Here is an 18,606-nt window from a genome sequence, read left to right on the forward strand (position 1 = left end):
CAATAGAATATAACAAAATTTAGGAACTACTCAACGATGGCAGCTATACAAAAATAAGAAGAGACCCCACCAACAGCCTGGTTAGCAAAACCAACAAAATTATCTCTGATTCAACAGCATTAATTGATCAGACCAAATCATTCTCGTTGAAACCTGCGGCCAGACCACCAATATTATATGGCCTTCCAAAGATACACAAAGAAGATAGACCCCTTCGTCCCATCGTCTCCACTATCAACTCCCCCACCTACAAACTGGCTCGTTTTCTGTCTGATATCCTGCGACCTTTCACTGGAAAAACCACCTCTGCGGTACTAAACTCTACTCACCTGGTATCAACAATAAAGGGTATTTCCCTGTCCCCAGACGACCTGCTTGTCAGTTTTGATGTGATTTCCTTATTCACCAAAGTTCCGGTACCTGACACCATCGCAATCATTGAAGACTTGGTTAATCAAGGACTGCATACGGATGTACCCCCCTGGTGAGTCATTGCTTAACCAACACATACTTCACCTGGAATGGAACTTGCTACAAACAGACTGAGGGCACCCCAATGGGCTCCCCCCTATCTCCGGTTGTAGCCAACGTGTTCATGTAAAATTTTGAAACTGACGCCATCCAGACTGCCACTCTACGCCCGACCTTATGGAAGAGGTACGTGGATGACACCTTTGTCATCTGGCCACATGGCCGGCCTGCTCTAGACCAATTCCTCGACCACATCAATTCCATACAGATTTACCATGGAGGTCGAAAAAGAAGGCAAGCTACCCTTTTTGGATGTCTTAATTAAAAGGAGACCTGATGGTTCAATGAGCTACTCTGTCTACAGGAAAGCTACCCATACGGATGCTTACTTAAAACCGGATTCCCACCACCATCCATCCCAGAAGAACTCCCTCATCAAGACTCTATACCATAGAGCCCAATGCATTTCCGACCAGGAACACTTGCCAGTGAACTCAAACACGTACACCAAGCTCTCAAGGCTAATGGTTACTCCGACTACACAATCCGCAAAGCCATCACTCCAGTCATGAAGAAGGATCCTCTTGAGGAGCCATTCAAAACCATCACTTTACCCTACATTGCGGGATCACAAAAAAGATCTCCAAAATCCTGAATAAACACAAGATCCAGGTCCGATTCAACACAGTACATAAAATCCGTGATCTGGTTCCATCTGTAAAAGATGTGGTTCCAGACATACAGTACCCGGGCGTTTACAAACTAAAGTGCCTCTGTGGTAGCAGCTACATTGGAGAAACCAAACGACATATCTCGGACCGCATCCGTGAACATAAAGCAGATTTGAAACACGGTAGGACGAACTCCTCAGCCGTGGCAGATCACTGTTATAATTCAGTGGGCTCACATGACATTGACTTCTCCAAGATGGAGGTTCTCTGGAAGCCATCCGGCTACCATGAGAGATTCGTTCATGAGGCTATCCACATATACAAACACAGAGACAATTTCAACCGAGAAGATGGATTCTGGCTTAGTAACCATTGGAAAGATGTTATAAACCATTTCGGTTCTTAATTGATTGTATTTTACGGTGACCTTCAGACCGCAGTCCATTCGCTGGCATTGCCTCTTAATACCTCTCACACCACGGTTAATGGTATGGTTTATAACATGTGGTATACTAATAAATAGTATAACATTGTAATGTTTAACATAATTCATAAGGCAATATATAGCATCGTAATTGCATAGTGAATATACAGCAGTGTGGTATATAGTTGGGTTCATAGAATAAAACAGTGTAATGTTACAATTCTAATAATTTATAGTCTAAAGTATAGGGAAGTGTAAAGTAACGCATTTTGTCTATGGATATGATGTTATACCATGTAGTTTAGATTGGAAGGTATAATATTGTATTGTATAGTAGTCCAGTTTATAGCATAGTCATAATGCAACACAGGACACAGCAGCGCACCTTGGCTGTTTCTCTTCTTTTTCTGTGTTCCCAGCCCCCCTCCTCTGCTCCGGAGGTGGGGCTGGTAACATGCTAATTCATGTTAACTCCGCCCACACAGCTTAAAAGACGCGGTCCTTGCTTGACAGTGTTCACTCAAGCTCTGTCTTCTGGACAGACCTGTTTCTTCACCTGAAGAAGGCCACTTTTGTTGTGGCCGAAACGTCATGAGAATTTTATTTTACGTTTTATTTTTATTATTTTATTTCCATTCTACGTGACTTTACCGAAAGAACCAAGAAGATGAATCCCTGCAGTCACGAAAGCTTTAAATCGAAACACACACAGTTTTAAAGTCATTTTTTAATTCTTTACAATTGCAAGATTCACTAACATGTTTTTTTTACATATATTAACCACCCTTCATTTGAAACCACCTTGTTTCAGATTGTCTTGATAATAAATTCCACTTCTGATCGAAATGTTTTCATCCCGAGGTGGCTGGATAGTTCAGATGTCTCGATCCTAACGTCTGCGTCGGAGACAAATAACCAGCACTGGCGAGAACCTGGGTTCAAATCCAGGTCCAGCCACCTGCGATTAAATAGAATCCTCAACTGTAGTGAGTTGATGGTCTCAGCCTGGTCACCAAGTGACATTTGGTTTTCCACGTAATTCACAAATAATTCCAGCTCTGAGAATGACCAAATAAATATTTCGGTTCCACTGCAATGAGAGCACCTTTACAGCACGGCTTGTGGGAAGAGTGTAGCACCCTCTAGCGTGGATAAGAAGTCACTCGAAGGGGATCTCAGAAGCAGTTCTGCTGCGATAACTCCTTCTGTGGGCCGTTCTTTAACAGGGGGTGGGATGCATCGCTTCCGTGACAGTTCCAGACGGACGCTTCATCTCGTGAGATGACGCCGATGGCAGAATTGGAATAAAATGTGGGGGTGGGGGGGTGAGGGGAGTTGAACAGAGACCTAAAGTTATACTAAAAGAAAATATCAAGTTGCTGCGTTACACACCCAAGTGTCCCTGTTACATTAGTGTTAACAGTCTTGCAGTTGAAAGTTACCACTATTGCTGTACAGCTCCCTCCGATGCGTTTCCGATGTCTGACGTTGCGCCCCATATTTCTGGGAGCTTCAGCAAGTTCAACTTTAGGCACGTGGAGCGAAACGTCGGACATCGTGCCAAACAACACGCGGTACAAACCGGAAACGCATCAGAGCTAACCATTTCACGTTTTTAATCATTACATTTTGAGACGGCAAAAAGGTGCTAAGACATACAACCATGTAGTGTTTAACGGCCAATTATCAAAAAAATATACAAAGATTATCAACACGCATTGATAATAACTTACAGCCAATGTCAATACACTGTTGAATTAAGGTATCCCTAGGGCATGCCAGTCAATGTGCTGTACGACCATACTTCACCATGCTGGTCAACGTGGGTTGGTAGAGTTCGTGTGGAGGCCCACCTACACCGGTTTAGATATCACCCTGGCTGAGGACCGAATTCAGGTTTACCGTTTTTCGAAGCACAGCGTGCAAACCACTGTACCGCCACTCCACCCACCAATGTGTAATTGTGTTTTCATTTGATGCAGGACTGATATTTTCACTTCCATTACAAAATATTTTTCGAACTAAAGCCCTTTCTCACGTGCTTTTTGCACTTGCAAACAACATGCAGAACATTGACAATTAAAATGTATCCTTCATCACTTCATATATAAAAGTGTGATGCTGTAAACAGTTGCTTGATTACAAGTATACGTGTGCATACATAAATATTGTATAATACACACTGTGAATATATAAGGCTATAAAATATCTGGGAGGCTCAACCGGGTCACATGGGTGACCTGGCAGCTGCTCCATCCTTATGTGGCCCCACCCACTTTACAAAGCCACGCCCACTCGCTCAATAGCCCCTGCACACTGAAATCGAGAAGGCATACTGCTCACAGGCCCAGCCCACTCCTCTGCCAAATCCAGCCCACTTGAGTACGCACCACCAACTGCTCGGGTCATGAGTCCATTCAAGACTTGCAGCGAACGTAGTGTCCTCTCGTGGCTAGATTGTATACAACACGCACGGACCGGTCAAAAAACGCACAATTCGGTTCCTGCGGGTAAAACGCCGTGAGTTTTTTTACGGCAGGATAATGATATAAACTGTCTTTCCCCGCACCTCCGATTACCACCGTTGGCTACGTACCTTGCAATAGAAGTTCAACATACGTATAACGTGGGGGAAAACCATTGTGGATGCTAATCAAGAAGTGGAGCTTTTAGAGGGGGGAGGCAGGCCAAAGGCGAAATTTACCCCAGGCCTCCAGGAAGCACTGTGGAATAACATTTAAATTGGCAATCCACTTGGAAATGTGGAATAGAACATGGCGGGAAAGCGTTGTCGCTGTAATTGGGAAGAAGAGGCTGCGATGGGCGGGACAGGTGTGCAGGGAGGCAGACGGCAGGTTTACCCAGAGCTTGGCGGCACAAGTGGAGAGACCTGAAGCCAGATCGCGGCGATGATGACTGCGTAACAAGGGAAACATTTTTTTTTGTATCTAGGCGTGATAGAAGTATCACAAAAGCAGACCTTGAGGGTGCCATTCAAACAAACAACAGCTGCTGGATCTGGCATAAGGAAGGAAGCGACGCTTGGGTTCAGCGGCACTGGCCACTACGATCAGCTCATTGTTATCTTCTGCCCCCCCCCCCCCCCGCGTACGTGTCTCCGTCACTCGCGAGCAGGGTCCCCTCGTAGGGGCCCTCCAGGCTTCGGCCCGGCGGCCACGCTGGGCCGCCACTCGTCTGCCGAGTTGTTGTCGCCGCCGGGTTCGACCCCTGCCCCCCTCCCGCCCCCCCGCCCCCTCAACCCCGTCCCCCTCGGGCGGCAGGCGAGAGCTCGCGGGGGCCCGGCGTGGCTGACCGCGCCGCTCGGTCGCGAGGCGGTCACCTGACACTCTGCGACATGTGCAGCGGCGTGAGCATCTCCTCGAAGATGGCGCCCTTCACGTTGGAGCCGCGGAGATTCGCTTCCTGCAGGTCGCAGCCCGACAGGTCGCAGTTCTGTGGTGTGGGAGGCAGGGGAGGGAGGGACGGGACGGGAGGGATGGGAGGGATGGGAGGGATGGGAGGGAGGGATGGGAGGGATGGGAGGGAGGGATGGGAAGGAGGGATGGGAGGGATGGGAGGGAGGGATGGGAGGGAGGGATGGGAGGGATGGGAGGGAAAGGAGGGATGGGAGGGATGGGAGGGAGGGATGGGAAGGGAGGGATGGGAGGGATGGGAGGGAAAGGAGGGATGGGAGGGATGGGAGGGAGGGACGGGAGGGAGGGATGGGAGGGATGGGAGGGAGGGATGGGAGGGATGGGAGGGAGGGATGGGAAGGAGGGATGGGAGGGATGGGAGGGAGGGATGGGAGGGAGGGATGGGAGGGATGGGAGGGAAAGGAGGGATGGGAGGGATGGGAGGGAGGGACGGGAGGGAGGGATGGGAGGGATGGGAGGGATGGGAGGGAGGGATGGGAGGGATGGGAGAGAGGGATGGGAAGGAGGGATGGGAGGGATGGGAGGGAGGGATGGGAAGGGAGGGATGGGAAGGGAGGGAGGGATGGGAGGGATGGGAGGGAGGGAGGGATGGGAAGGGAGGGAGGGATGGGAGGGAGGGATGGGAGGGAGGGAGGGAGGGAGGGAGGGATGGGAGGGAGGGATGGGAAGGAGGGAGGGAAGGGAGGGATGGGAGGGATGGGAAGGGAGGGATGGGAGGGAGGGATGGGAGGGATGGGAGGGATGGGAAGGGAGGGAGGGATGGGAGGGATGGGAAGGGAGGGATGGGAGGGATGGGAGGGATGGGAAGGGAGGGAGGGATGGGAAGGGAGGGAGGGAAGGGAGGGATGGGAGGGAGGGATGGGAGGGATGGGAGGGATGGGAAGGGAGGGAGGGATGGGAAGGAAGGGAGGGAGGGAAGGGAGGGATGGGAGGGAGGGAAGGGAGGGATGGGAGGGATGGGAAGGGAGGGAGGGATGGGAAGGGAGGGGAGGGAAGGGAGGGATGGGAGCGATGGGAAGGGAGGGATGGGAGGAGGGAGGGGAAGGGATGGGGAGGGATGGGAGGGAGGGGAAGGGAGGGATGGGAGGGAGGGATGGGAGGGATGGGAGGGATGGGAAGGGAGGGATGGGAGGGATGGGAGGGATGGGAAGGGAGGGATGGGAAGGGAGGGAAGGGAGGGATGGGAGGGATGGAAGGGAGGGATGGGAGGGAGGGGAAGGGAGGGATGGGAGGGAGGGAGGAATGGGAGGGAGGGGAAGGGAGGGATGGGAGGGAGGGGAGGGAGGGGAGGGAGGGAGGGATGGGAGGGATGGGAGGGATGGGAAGGGAGGGATGGGAGGGAGGGATGGGAGGGATGGGAAGGGAGGGATGGGAGGGAGGGATGGGAAGGGAGGGATGGGAAGGGAGGGATGGGAGGGAGGGGAGGGAGGGAGGGGAAGGGAGGGATGGGAAGGGAGGGGAAGGGAGGGAGGGGAGGGAAGGGAGGGATGGGAGGGATGGGAGGGAGGGAGGGAGGGATGGGAGGGAGGGATGGGAGGGATGGGAGGGATGGGAGGGAGGGAGGGAGGGATGGGAGGGATGGGAGGGGGAGGGAGGGATGGGAGAGGGAAGAAGGGAGGAAGGTGGGAGGAGAGTGAGGGAGTGAAGGGAGGAAGGGTAGGGGAGTGAACAAGTCAGTCAGTGATAGGGCAAGTCAGAGCAAGTGATTGAGTCAGTGAGATGGCGAGTGAGCAAACAATAGACTCGAAGCATCAGGCGGTGGGTGAGTGACAAACTTAAAACATTCCTCATTAAGAAGGAATTCACCCAATTTCACCTTCAGGCTCGTGCCCTCCTTTAACTATTATTATTATACATTTTCACTGATAGGTTTCCATGCTTGCTCTCTTTTCTCAATGCCATTTGTGCAGAGCGCCCTGCGATCCACGGGCGAAGAGCACTATACGAAGCCTCATTCACTTATTTATCATTATGAAACAGAGCGAGGGGGTGAACGCGTCCGTGGGTGAGCGAGCGAGTGGTGGAGCAGCGCCGAGTGTCTTCCCGCCATGAAAACCTCCGCCCACCCCCCCCGCCCCGCCGCCACACCCCTCAACCCCGCGTGGCTCGCACCTCGAGGTCGGTGCCCGCGAGCGTGGCCCCTCGCAGGTTGCAGTTCTTGAGCTTGGCGTTCTTGAGCGTGGCCACGCGCAGGTTCACGCCCGTCATCTGGCTGCCCTCCATGTCCACGCCCTTCAGGTTCGCTCCTGCGCCAGGTGCCCCCCGCGCGGCGGCGGCGGCAGAAAAGATAGGAGGGGGAATCGGGGAGGCGGGGCGGGGGGTGGTGTGAGCAAAATATCAAGGACCCCATGGTACGTAATAACACGATCAACCTGGGACGCTTGGTATTCGCGGATATTCTTATCGCGCGCCAGGGCGACCGTCGCGAAGGAAAGCGCTGCTGTGTTTCGCAGACGCGGCCTGCAGTGGTCTCACAGTAGGGGGCGACGATGCTGTGTGAAATCAGAATTGAGTAACTTGCAGTTTGAACGTGTGTGTGAGTGTGTGTATGTTCAACTTCTTTCGCACGATACGTAGCCGTGTTAAATCTGAGGTGCGCGGGAAGGGCAACTAACTAAACAAAATTTCAAGTTTCCTTCGAATTTGACAAATTTGTACCACCACGACAGCGGCACACAACGGCCCTCATCTTTTTCGCATTACGCCAGCGGATCTTTAACATCCACTGTGCAACAGACAGCATCAATGACACCGTTAATACACACACCGCAGTAATAACCAGGGCGGCCTGTGAGATTCGAACTGCAAACCTCTGCAATAAGCAGTGAGAACGTGCTCCCCCCGCTGAGCCACGTCGCCGCCCGAGTGTAGTGTCAAACTTTTATCCACTCCATCTCTCTGGTTTCTCTCGGAACAATGAAGGAGGGCCACAACCCCGAAACGTTGTTTATTTGTGTTATTGACAAACTTATTTGTTATTCACGCTTGTGCACCACCGCCAACGCAGTACGCCAAATAAGTTTTGTGTTTAAACAAATGCACGCATTAACACGCGTACGCAAACTCGTCAAGTCACACCTGAAGATGTACACCGCATCGCGCACTTTCAGATGCACTTCTGCGGCCATCTGCAACGCCCCCTTCCTTGTGATTATTCGGAAGCCACTGGAGCTACGCACTTTTAAATCTAGACTAAAAATGTATTTCTTTAGAAATGTTTTTTTGCGATTAGTTTTGTTGTCCTCTCCCCGCACCTCCAATTCGCACGGTTGGCTACGTACGGCGCGGAAGAAGTTAAACATACATACGTACCTTCCAAGTTCGCCTTCAGTCCCGTGGGCTCCTCAAAGTTGCACCCTCTGAGCGACGCGCCCTCCATGTTGGCGCAAAGCATCTTCACTCCCTGCAGGTTGGCTCCCTGCATCACCAACAACACCACCGCCGCCGCCAACATCATCACCGTGAGATATCTCATCTTCGTTTTAAAATCTAGATTGAAAACAAATCTCTTTAGAATCCCTTTTTGTGTTGAGTTTGTTGTCCTTCCCCCGCACCTCCGATAAGCACGGTTGGCTACGTATGGTGCGAAAGAAGTTCAACATGCATTACATAACGCCAACACCACCACCACCACCACCACCACACAAAAGTTCCCCCCCCACAAGAGACCGCAGTTAGCGAGGGCCCATGAAAGCCGGCACGGCACACGGCGAGGCGGTGCGTCCATCGTCACGCCCGGCCTCCTCTGCCTCTCCGTTCCTGATCTTTACACACATCGCGCTAGCTACCCACTTTCAAGGCCGAGCCAACCTAGGAAAGGCCCAGGTCTGGAGGAAGAGATACCACCACCCCTTCTGGCGAACGGACGTGCGCTGCCCCGATCCCCGTGGCTCCCCTCTCGGCCCACCCGCGGATCCGGCTGCCCGCACTCACGTCCAGCACGGCTCCGGAGAGGTCGGCGCGCTCCAGGTTTGCGCTGGACAGGTTCGCCTGCGAGAGGTTGCACCTGCTGAGCGCGGCCATTTTGAAGTTGATGTAGCGGAGGTCCAGGCGGGAGAGGTCGGCGCCGCTGAAGTTGAGGCCCTGCCGCGGGAGGAGTGGGGTGAGGCGTGTTCACAGAGTCGTGGGGTGGGATTCTGGGTGGGTGAGTTTGGCTGGGTGAGTCGGTGGTGAGTGGGTTTGTACGGATGTATATATGTATGTATAACACATATGCCTTATGAATATAAATGTGTCGTTAAACCCGCCACCACCCAACACAACCAATTAGTAAGTTTTGTCACGTAAACAAAACGTGCCTATTAGTTACTACTTCAGCACATCGGTGTGTTGGAGAATAAACCGACAACATTTACTATTCGAGTATGACGTTTATCATGGATGGATGTTGAACTTCTTTCGCTGGATGGGTGGGTGTGGTTGGGTTTGGCTTGGTGGGTGGTCATTTTTAAACAGTCAGAGTGCCTACACTGTTGAATGTGTGGGTGGGCGAGCGAAAAAGTGAGGCGTCAGTGAGCAAGTAAGCAGTGGGTTATAAGGAGTGAGTGAGTGGGTGTGCGAGTGAGTGGGTGTGCGAGTGAGTGCGTGGGGTACGTGAGTGGGTGGGAAAGTGAGTGAGAGTGTGGGTGAGTGGGTGGGCAAATGAGTAAGTCTGACCAAGTGGTGTATGAGTGAGAGTACGAGGGTGTGCGTGTGCAAGTGATGAAATGGGTGAGTCTAAGCGATTAAGTGCATCGGCGAGTAAACGAGAGAATGAGCGAGTAACCGAGTGAGTGAGTGGATGAGCGGGCGAGTGAGCTGGTCAAAGAGGGAGTGTTGGAGAAGGCGGGTGAGCATGTGGGAAAGCGATTGGGCGATTAAGTCATTGATCGAGCGAGTGACTTTACAAGTGATTCGGCCAATATCTGGGCGAGCAGCCAAGTGAGCTGACGGCACCTGGCAGCGCAGTTCACAGCTGGTGGGCGTGGCCAGGAGGAAGCGGATGAACTCTTTTCGGGAGATTGGCGTGTGGTCCTCGGCAGGTTGCGTGTTCTTCAAAATACAAACAACGGCACCAGGCGTCGCCGTCGACAAGTTATCTTCAACGACGCCAGGGCCAAAACATCAGGACGGCTTTCATTCTGCACGAACGCAAAGATCTCCCGTACGGCCTCTAAAAGGCTGTTGGGGCAAGTGCTGTTAGCGAGCGCCGACAGCAAACGAGGGGGTGGGTGGCCTTCACCACGCCCGGCCGCCTTTGTCTCCTCAGTGCTGTTTTTTTTTACATACTGTGCCAGGTACTCGTTTAAGGCCGAGTAGACCTAGTGGAGAGGCCTGGAACCGGTTCAGATATTCGTCACTGTTATTGGCCATCGGCCGGGAATCGAACTGGGGTCGTCGGGCTTGTAGCGCAGCACGTTATCCGCTGCACCACCGCTCCAACAACAACAGCCGCCATTTGCCGCTAAGTGGCGGTGACGTCACCACGGCGCTTGTGCCAGGCCAGGCGCACTGAGGCCACGTGAAGTGTTGAAGGATCGCTTCATTTTTAGCCGTCTGGTACTCCAAAGACAAAAAACAAGCATTCCCCGGTTAGCCTTTAACAGACTGTTGGGGCAAGTGCTTTTAGCGAGCACCTATGAAGGCCGGCACGGCACACGAGGGGGTGGGTGGCCAGCACCACGTCCGACCGCCTTCGTCTTCTTAGTTGCGAAGTTTACGCACCGCAACAGGTACTCATTTGAGGCTGAGTCAACCTAGGGGAGGCCCAGGCCCGGTTCACATAATCGTCACTGGGTGTTGGCGGGAATCAAATGTCATTGTCACCACATTCGTAGGGCAGCGCGCTAACCAACACACTACCGCTCCCCACACACACACGTACCTACGAACCTCAATTAAAATCGGGAAGCGCTGCGGGTGTATTAACCATTAAACACTGCAAGCCTCCTGCTTCACAGCGGACGTAACGCAGCCCGCGTCGCTATTCCCAACGGAGTGGGGCCATCGTGCGGTGAGGCCACGGTCCAAATTTACTCTGAAATAAAACCGCACAAACACACTGCAGCGGAGAAGATCCCAACGTGTGCTGTCAGTGAGGCCGGCAAGTTGCACTTATAAATACAACCGGCACTTAGACTGCAGACAACCGTGCTAATCGGAGGTGCGGGGGAAGGACAACAAACTAAAAGCAAAAAGCAGTTCGGAAGAAATGAGTTTTTTCAATCTGGATCATTTAAAAAGTCATAGCTCCGGTGGCTTCCTAACATTGGAAAGAAGAGCGTTCCAGACGGCCGCAGAAGCGCATCCGAAAGCCCGCGATGCGGTGAGCGTCTCTGTTCGATGTTTAGCCAAAAGCCGCTGCTGCGAGGATGACCTCGTGATGGTTTATGCTCCTTGATGAGGTCAGCAAGGTGTTGTGGTTCATTGGTGGCAAACAAATGAACCACGATAATGGCAGCTCATATCTGAACAGTGTCCTGAGGTAGGATTACACCCACAGTCTCTGTACTCAATTGTCGTTATTGTTGTTGTTGTAGTGGTTGCGAGTGATGGCAGCCACTTCCCACCTTCATCAGCTGCTCCATTTGCTCGATGAGCGGGGAGATCCCGAAAAACCTCGCCTCCTCAAGGACCCCTGTTAACAAGACAGGGTGAGGGGACACCATCACCGTCGGGCCATGATCTACCCACTGCTGGATGAAAACCGCAGCTGTGATGATTCGGCGTCAACGTTTCGGTGCGTTTTGGCAAAGCTGTTTTTTTTCTTAGTCCGGATTCGATAAAAAAAAAATGTCCCAACGTCTCAATTTGCAACGATGCGAACAAATATGCACGTACGTATGTACGTGTGATTGGACTTGGATATATTTTTTTACATGGAGACAGGAACGTCTGGGATTTTAGCCGTTCAACGGCATTGGCTGCAGGCCGGTGAATCACTTTGGTGTCGCCGTTCAATGTTCCGGACGGGCGGCAAGTGACTGACTATGAGCTCCACTTTTTAACGTATCCCCGTCGGCACCCTGGGAGTGCGCAACCTCATTGAGCAATCTCTGGACCGGTTTGCACATTCAGAGAGACACGCAAACTCCAAATATACAGCAGGCGTCAGGCGTCGGGATGGAACCCACGACCTCCTGCATTACCAGGCGCGGGCGTGCTTCCTCCAGTCTAAACAAATAAAAGGGATCCGATTCCAATGGTTTTCCCCGTCGTGTGCTGCGCCGCAGCCGTTCGTTTGTCCCACGGTGGTGCGGGAGGCAAACCCTAAACGCAAAAAACGTATTTTTGTGTGTTGGTTTGCCGTCCTTCCCCCGCACCTCCGATTAGCGCGGTTGGCCACGTACGGGTGGTGCGAATGGAGTCCAACGTACCCTGCAGGTTGAGCCCCTCGTTCACGATGACCGTGCCGTGGCGGAGGAAGTTGATGACCGGCTCAAAGTACTCGGGGCTCCTGTCGATGAGGTACGCTCCGCTCGGGTCCCGCGTGTTGCTCCAGCCCTCTGTGCGCAAATAAATAAAAAAACGCACCACGTATTAATTTTTGAGGCCGAGTCGACCTAGGGGAGGGGGCTCCCACTACCCGGTTCAGACAATCATCGCCGGCGTCGGTTTGACGGTGAGCGGGGGTCGAACTCGGGGTCACCGGGTTCGAAACGCGGTGTGATAACCGCCGCTGCGTGCACACGCACGCACGCACGCACACACACGCACGCACACACACACACACACTCGCAGACGCTGCAGACACTTTCGTCAGCTGTGGAGACGAACGTTGAACGTTGGAGCGCGTCTTGGCGCGAGTTTCTTCTCGCCTTTTGTAAATTTCGGCGAAAGTTGCGCCAACGTCCCGACTGACAGTGGCGCGGGAAAATCCTGACAGCGCCGTCACGACGAAGTGAATCCATCCCTGGAAACGTTACTCACCGCGTCTGTCGAACATCTTTGCGAGCATGCAGTTCGGGTCTTTGTTCACCAGCGTACCTCTGTCAGACCACACACACACACGAGCAACATTGGTTGGGTTCGGGTGATTTATGAGAAGCAATCTCTCAATCTTCGCTGACAAAGCTCAGTCCTTTGAACGCTCGCAAACTCAGTGGAGCAACTGCGGCGGCAAACACGTGTGGCACTGGCCAAGATGACCTCTTGACCTTGCCCTTGCTGCCCGTGGCGTGGGTGTCGTTTTAGTTTCCCCGCGCGCGGTACCTGGTCGTAGTGAAGTGACGACCTCCAACATTGAGAGTCAACCAATCGGCGAAGGAGTTCTGGCCTGGTTCCTCCGAGATGGCGGCAAACTGAGGATCTGAGGAGTGTAAAGACAAAGTTCCCCCGTGTAGCCTTAATATACTGTTGAGGCGAGTGGTGTTAGAGCGAGTCGCACCTATGGCGGCCGGCACGGCACACAAGAGGGTGGGTGAGTGGCCAGCACCATGCCTGGGCCACCTTTGTCTCCCGAGTAACAATGTTTACGCATCGCACCAGGTTCTCATTCGAGGCCCAGGACCGGTTCGCATAATCGTCACTGGTGTTTGCCTTGAGTAGGAATCGAACTCGGGTCATTGGGTTCGAAGCGCAACGCGCAAACCGTTACACTACTATTTTGAGGAGTGCACGTACACACACACACATACACACTTACAAAGCAAAGATCCCCCCTTTAGATCATTAGCGAGCACCTATTAAGGCTGACACGGCACACGAGGCGATGGGTGGCCAGCACCACACCCGGCCGCCATTATTATCGCAAGTGCTCAAGTTTACACACAGTACAAAGTACTAATTTAAGGCTGAGTGGACCTAGAGCGATTCAAATATTATTTCCCAATGTTGCTATAAGCGGAAATCAAATTCACGTCGCCGGGTTCATAGCGAAGTGCTTTGTTTTGTTTGTGTTCGACAAATCACTATCCTGTGCTACCCTGTCTTCACCAGAACCCTGCCTTATGCTGCCCCCTTCATTACCCAGAAGCCTGCTTTGTACGAGAGTGATCTAACCACCTCCCCCCGCGCCCCCCTCCCCCTTAACGACAGACAGACGGACAGAGGGCTTACCTACAAACGATTCGCCTGCAGAAACAAACAGCACATCGTCTTCCCTAAGCACAATAGAAAAAAAACACCAAACATATTAGGAAGGGTAGGATAACAATGCCCCTCTTAGAGGGTCTTTCGAGGGCAGTGGTTCTCCTTAACCAGGGGGTAAACGCCACCCCCTGGGGGTGCGAGATGCCCTTTCTGGGGGTGCAAGACATGGCAAAAGATTTTTTTTTTTGAAGGCAAATAATAGAAACGCAAATGAATCTCGGGCACGTAAGTAACAGCTTCTTTGTTTCATCACACCCTGTGTATTTATCGACATCATTGTTTTCACGATTGAGAACTAAAGGGGTGCAAGGCTGCAATAAAGGTTAAGAACCACTGCTCTAGGGGATGCCCTTCTGCCAACAGTGGCGTTGGGCGACCAATTGCAGAGCTGCGCGTTTAAATAATGTCACCGCTTACTTGAGATAGAGTTAAACTTTAATGCTTTGACCCAGATTGCCACCTGTCCTGGCATCCAGTTTAATACACTGCTCGTGATCCGTGTCCTGGTGGCAGGAATTGGTTTGTGCCGATATCTGTCAGTGGCATGGATTCGACACACCCAGGCCGACCGAGAAATGTCTTTGGTTTGGCCTCTGGAAGAGAGGCGTTGACGACGCTGGCATTGACTCACCTGATCAGGCAGACGTCATCAATCAGCCCGCCGTGGGCATTGTAGATCGCCGAGGCCTTAAATCCCAGCTTCGTTCCGGCGAGGGACAGCAGATCAGACAGCGAGCCATAGACAGCCACCACCTGGCGATGAACCAACAAAAAAAACCCCACGGATAATCCAAAACACACGTGAACTCAAGAGGTCACGGAGTTCATAGCGCTCTTTAACAAGTCTATGTGGTATAGATAACGATACTGTACAGGTGAGGTGCAGCCCTGAAATGCCCTGCTCATGCCACTGCTGGATAAGAAGCTTTCACTCGAGGGAGCTCGAGAGGGGTGCCCCTCTAGAGGGTATTTTGGGCCTACTCTTCCACCGTGACATTTTAGGATTCTACTTTTTTTAACAAAGCCTATGAAGAGCAACTATTAGAGATGCAGGTCTGGGTGATTAATTAATTCCGTTGCTTTGTCTGAGAGTTGGCGAAGTGCAGATGCTCCCAGCGCCTTGGAGTGTTTATTGGGGGCTGCGCAAAGCTACGTTGTCCATGGTTTGCAACTTTCCGTAGCCGCAGTCGCTCGGAGGAGTTGAGCGTCTTTGATTTGGGCCCTGGCAACGGTGGCGATGACGATGGCGATGATGATGATGGCGGTGAGAACGTTGATTGATAATGATGCCACCTTTCCGTTCCTCCTGCAGCCATTGGGGAAGACGGTCACCCGCCTCATCTTCCTCCCAACCCGGATCCTGCGGCGTCAGAGGGCAGCACTGGGCAGCATTGGGGCAGCGGCAGCGAGACTTGCGTCCCAAGACAGACCCTGCTGCGGAGGGGGCAGGGAGCACACAGAGCAGTGCGGAGTAAGCGTCTCGCTAATAGAGGGCGGCGCAGGGAAGGGTTCTGCATAAGATAGCGCAGAATTGGCCAGTACTCCTGTCGTGACGTCGCGGGATGTCACTGCGTGAAGCCGCGCCGGGAGAGGCACGGCGTGCGATGTAATGACATCACTGACACCACCGGAATGTGGATGCATTACCGGCCCTAAGCGGGGCTCGGGGAGCGCTGATTGACAGCCATGGATGGCACCACGCGCTGCGTGCAGCTCCAGCCCTCAGAGCAGGGGTGGGGGAACGTCCGGCACGCGGGCCTCGTATGAGGCCCGCGAAATCGTTTGGGTCTCTGGCCCTGCCAAGGCAACCGCAGGCGGGACTCGAAATTCAATAAATCTAGGAGAGCAAACCTGGAAAAGTAGTTGCGAGAGTAGCAGCAACATCGTCAACACCGGCTAAGATCATCACATGCCTCGCCAAAGAGAAGCAGTTCCAGCCCATTGCATTAGCGGCGAGTTAATTAAATGTTTGACCAAATATAACAAGGATAATTTTTAAGTTGATCATTTTGTATGGCCCGCGAATGATGTTATAAATATCCAAATGGCCCTTGGCAAAAAAAAAGGTTCCCCACCCCTGCCCTAGAGGATGGGGTCCGAGGGTGCCGGCGACGAGACGGGGTTTCAAAGGGACCATGGCACTCTGGTTGATCCCGGAGGACACGTGACCGGAGGTACATACCCGGGGACCCCCAAAGGGGGGCTGGGGGGATCACGTGTGGAGTTGGAGATCCTCATCGAGGATTCCAGAAGGGGGTCGTAGCGAGGGGAGGAGCGAGCCCAGCCACACAGAATATAAGCCGGGCTGCTGTTGTTCATCCTGAAGACCCCACGTCCACGTTCCAAGTTCTACAGAGTCTCCAACACGAGGACCCGGAGCCGAGCTGGGGTCCGGTCCATTGTAGCTAGCTACGTGTGGTTAGGTTAGATGACCTGGTGGTCCACCACCGTAGCGAACTATGTGGCGAAGGGGCAGTTACCCCTTGTGTTAACGTGTTAAGGGCCCGTCCATGAATGACGTCACGCGATTTTGGACGATTTTTGACCCCCCCCCCCCCTCGTCACACGGCGTCACAAAAAGTCAGACCCCCCCTACAAATATGACGTCATAAAGCTCTGCCCCCCACCCCCCCCCACAAAAAAATATATATAAACCATGCTTCAAATCGCTTTAAACTATTGTCATTGTAGTGCGTATTTAATGTGGCGCCGCACTCTGATGTTGTAGGAGAAAACATTTATTAAAAAGTCTATTTAATTAAGTAGAACGTGTTGTCTATATTTATTTAAAGTTGCGCATTTTGATGTGACGTCACATTTCTCAAACACCCCCTCCCCCCAGGTGCGTGACGTCATATATGGACGGCCCCTAATGTTAATAAACGTGTTGTCTCCAAGAGTACGTCTGAGTCTCCATTTGAGCCCACGACACTACGATGAAGACAGGGCAGTGCAGAAGAGGGAGTTTATTTTTTAAAAAGGCCGCAGTCAGCAGGGCCTTGACTGAGAGAGAGAAATCGTGGAGAGCTCTGAATAATAATATCGGACAACACAGGGTTCTAGTTACGACGGGGTAGCACAGGATAGTGTTTGTTCAGAGGGGGCAGTATTGAGCAGGGTTCTGGATTACAGGGGGCAGCACGGGCAGGGTTCTGGTTAGAAGAGGGCAGCACAGGGCAGCAGTGTACTGGATCAGAGAGGGAATCACGGGGTAGGGTTCCCGATAAGAGGGCAACACAGGACAGGAGGGTTCTGGATAAGAGAGGGCAGCACGGGGCAGCAGTGTACTGGTTAGGGGAGAGCAGCAGGGGGCAGCAGGGTTCTGGTTAGGGGAGGGCAGCAGGGTTCTGGTAGGGGAGAGCAACAGGGTTCTGGTAGGGGAGGGCAACAGGGTTCTAGTAGGGCAGGGCAACAGGGTTCTGGTAGGGGAGGGCAACAAGGTTCTGGTAGGGGAGGGCAGCAGGGTTCTGGTAGGGGAGGGCAGCAGGGTTCTGGTTAGGGGAGGGCAGCAGGGTTCTGGTTAGGGGAGGGCAACAGGGTTCTGGTAGGGGAGGGCAACAGGGTTCTAGTAGGGCAGGGCAACAGGGTTCTGGTAGGGGAGGGCAACAGGGTTCTGGTAGGGGAGGGCAACAAGGTTCTGGTAGGGGAGGGCAGCAGGGTTCTGGTTAGGGGAGGGCAGCAGGGTTCTAGTAGGGCAGGGCAACAGGGTTCTGGTAGGGGAGGGCAACAGGGTTCTAGTAGGGCAGGGCAACAGGGTTCTGGTAGGGGAGGGCAACAAGGTTCTGGTAGGGGAGGGCAGCAGGGTTCTGGTTAGGGGAGGGCAGCAGGGTTCTGGTAGGGGAGGGCAACAGGGTTCTAGTAGGGCAGGGCAACAGGGTTCTGGTAGGGGAGGGCAACAGGGTTCTGGTAGGGCAGGGCAACAGGGTTCTGGTAGGGGAGGGCAACAGGGTTCTAGTAGGGCAGGGCAACAGGGTTCTGGTAGGGGAGGGCAACAAGGTTCTGGTAGGGGAGGGCAGCAGGGTTCTGGTTAGGGGAGGGCAGCAGGGTTCTGGTAGGGGAGGGCAACAGGGTTCTAGTAGGGCAGGGCAACAGGGTTCTGGTAGGGGAGGGCAACAGGGTTCTGGTAGGGGAGGGCAGCAGGGTTCTGGTAGGGGAGGGCAGCAGGGGGCAGCAGGGTTCTGGTAAGGGGGGGGCAGCAGGGTTCTGGGACAGCTCAACTCCGTACCTTGGCCATGCCCTTCTCCGCCCAGCAGACACTTCCGGAATCGGATGTAAATGAAAAAGCGATTCAAGCAGAATCGATTCTAAACAATGTCAACCTCATCTCTTGACAATTGGATCGAAATCGTGATTCAAGCGCATCGATTCAAAACGATAGATTCAATGGAATCTAAATGTCGATTCGCGCTTCCGATTACGTTAGGCTTGATAAATCCTTGCGATTCGAAATCCTTACGGTTTTAGCTCCACTTATTTTACGATGATTAAGCAATTTAAAGCTTTCGTGACTGCAGAGATTCATATGCTTGGTTCTTTC

At 53.0% G+C, this 18,606-nt stretch overlaps 1 protein-coding gene across 2 annotated transcripts; it reads right to left on the reverse strand.

The window, feature by feature from the left end:
* Positions 1-4,806: 4,806 nt before the first annotated feature.
* On the reverse strand, positions 4,807-18,390 carry KCTD9 (potassium channel tetramerization domain containing 9). Of its 2 annotated transcripts, none has more exons than XM_032958065.2 (13): positions 18,295-18,390; positions 15,363-15,503; positions 14,701-14,822; positions 14,037-14,080; positions 13,191-13,287; positions 12,909-12,967; positions 12,356-12,484; positions 11,549-11,616; positions 9,936-10,031; positions 8,934-9,083; positions 8,313-8,418; positions 7,113-7,246; positions 4,807-5,019 (listed from the first exon to the last, which is right to left on the reverse strand). In XM_032958065.2, exons 2-13 carry the CDS (start codon positions 15,408-15,410, stop codon positions 4,903-4,905), a joined length of 1,170 nt encoding a protein of 389 aa, XP_032813956.1. In that variant the 5' UTR covers positions 15,411-15,503; positions 18,295-18,390; the 3' UTR covers positions 4,807-4,902. The 2 variants fall into 2 exon arrangements, with proteins under 2 accessions (XP_032813956.1, XP_032813957.1); XM_032958066.2 differs by having other exon boundaries at positions 15,363-15,500; positions 18,295-18,375.
* Positions 18,391-18,606: the final 216 nt, after the last annotated feature.

The sequence above is a fragment of the Petromyzon marinus genome, chromosome 21, assembly GCF_048934315.1.
Source record: "Petromyzon marinus isolate PM22_M1 ecotype Great Lakes invasive population chromosome 21, UKy_Petmar_22M1.pri1.0, whole genome shotgun sequence".
In the NCBI taxonomy this organism is placed as follows: Eukaryota; Metazoa; Chordata; class Hyperoartia; order Petromyzontiformes; family Petromyzontidae; genus Petromyzon; species Petromyzon marinus.

Bases quoted from the DNA above. Each gene is read 5' to 3' on its own strand.
- KCTD9 (XM_032958065.2), bottom strand. From the start codon at position 15,410: ATGAGGCGGGTGACCGTCTTCCCCAATGGCTGCAGGAGGAACGGAAAG. The intron at 14,823-15,362 runs GTGGCATCATTA...GTTCATCGCCAG, and splicing joins GCTGCAGGAGGAACGGAAAG to GTGGTGGCTGTCTATGGCTC. The intron at 12,968-13,190 runs GTACCGCGCGCG...GTGGTCTGACAG, and splicing joins CGTCACTTCACTACGACCAG to AGGTACGCTGGTGAACAAAG.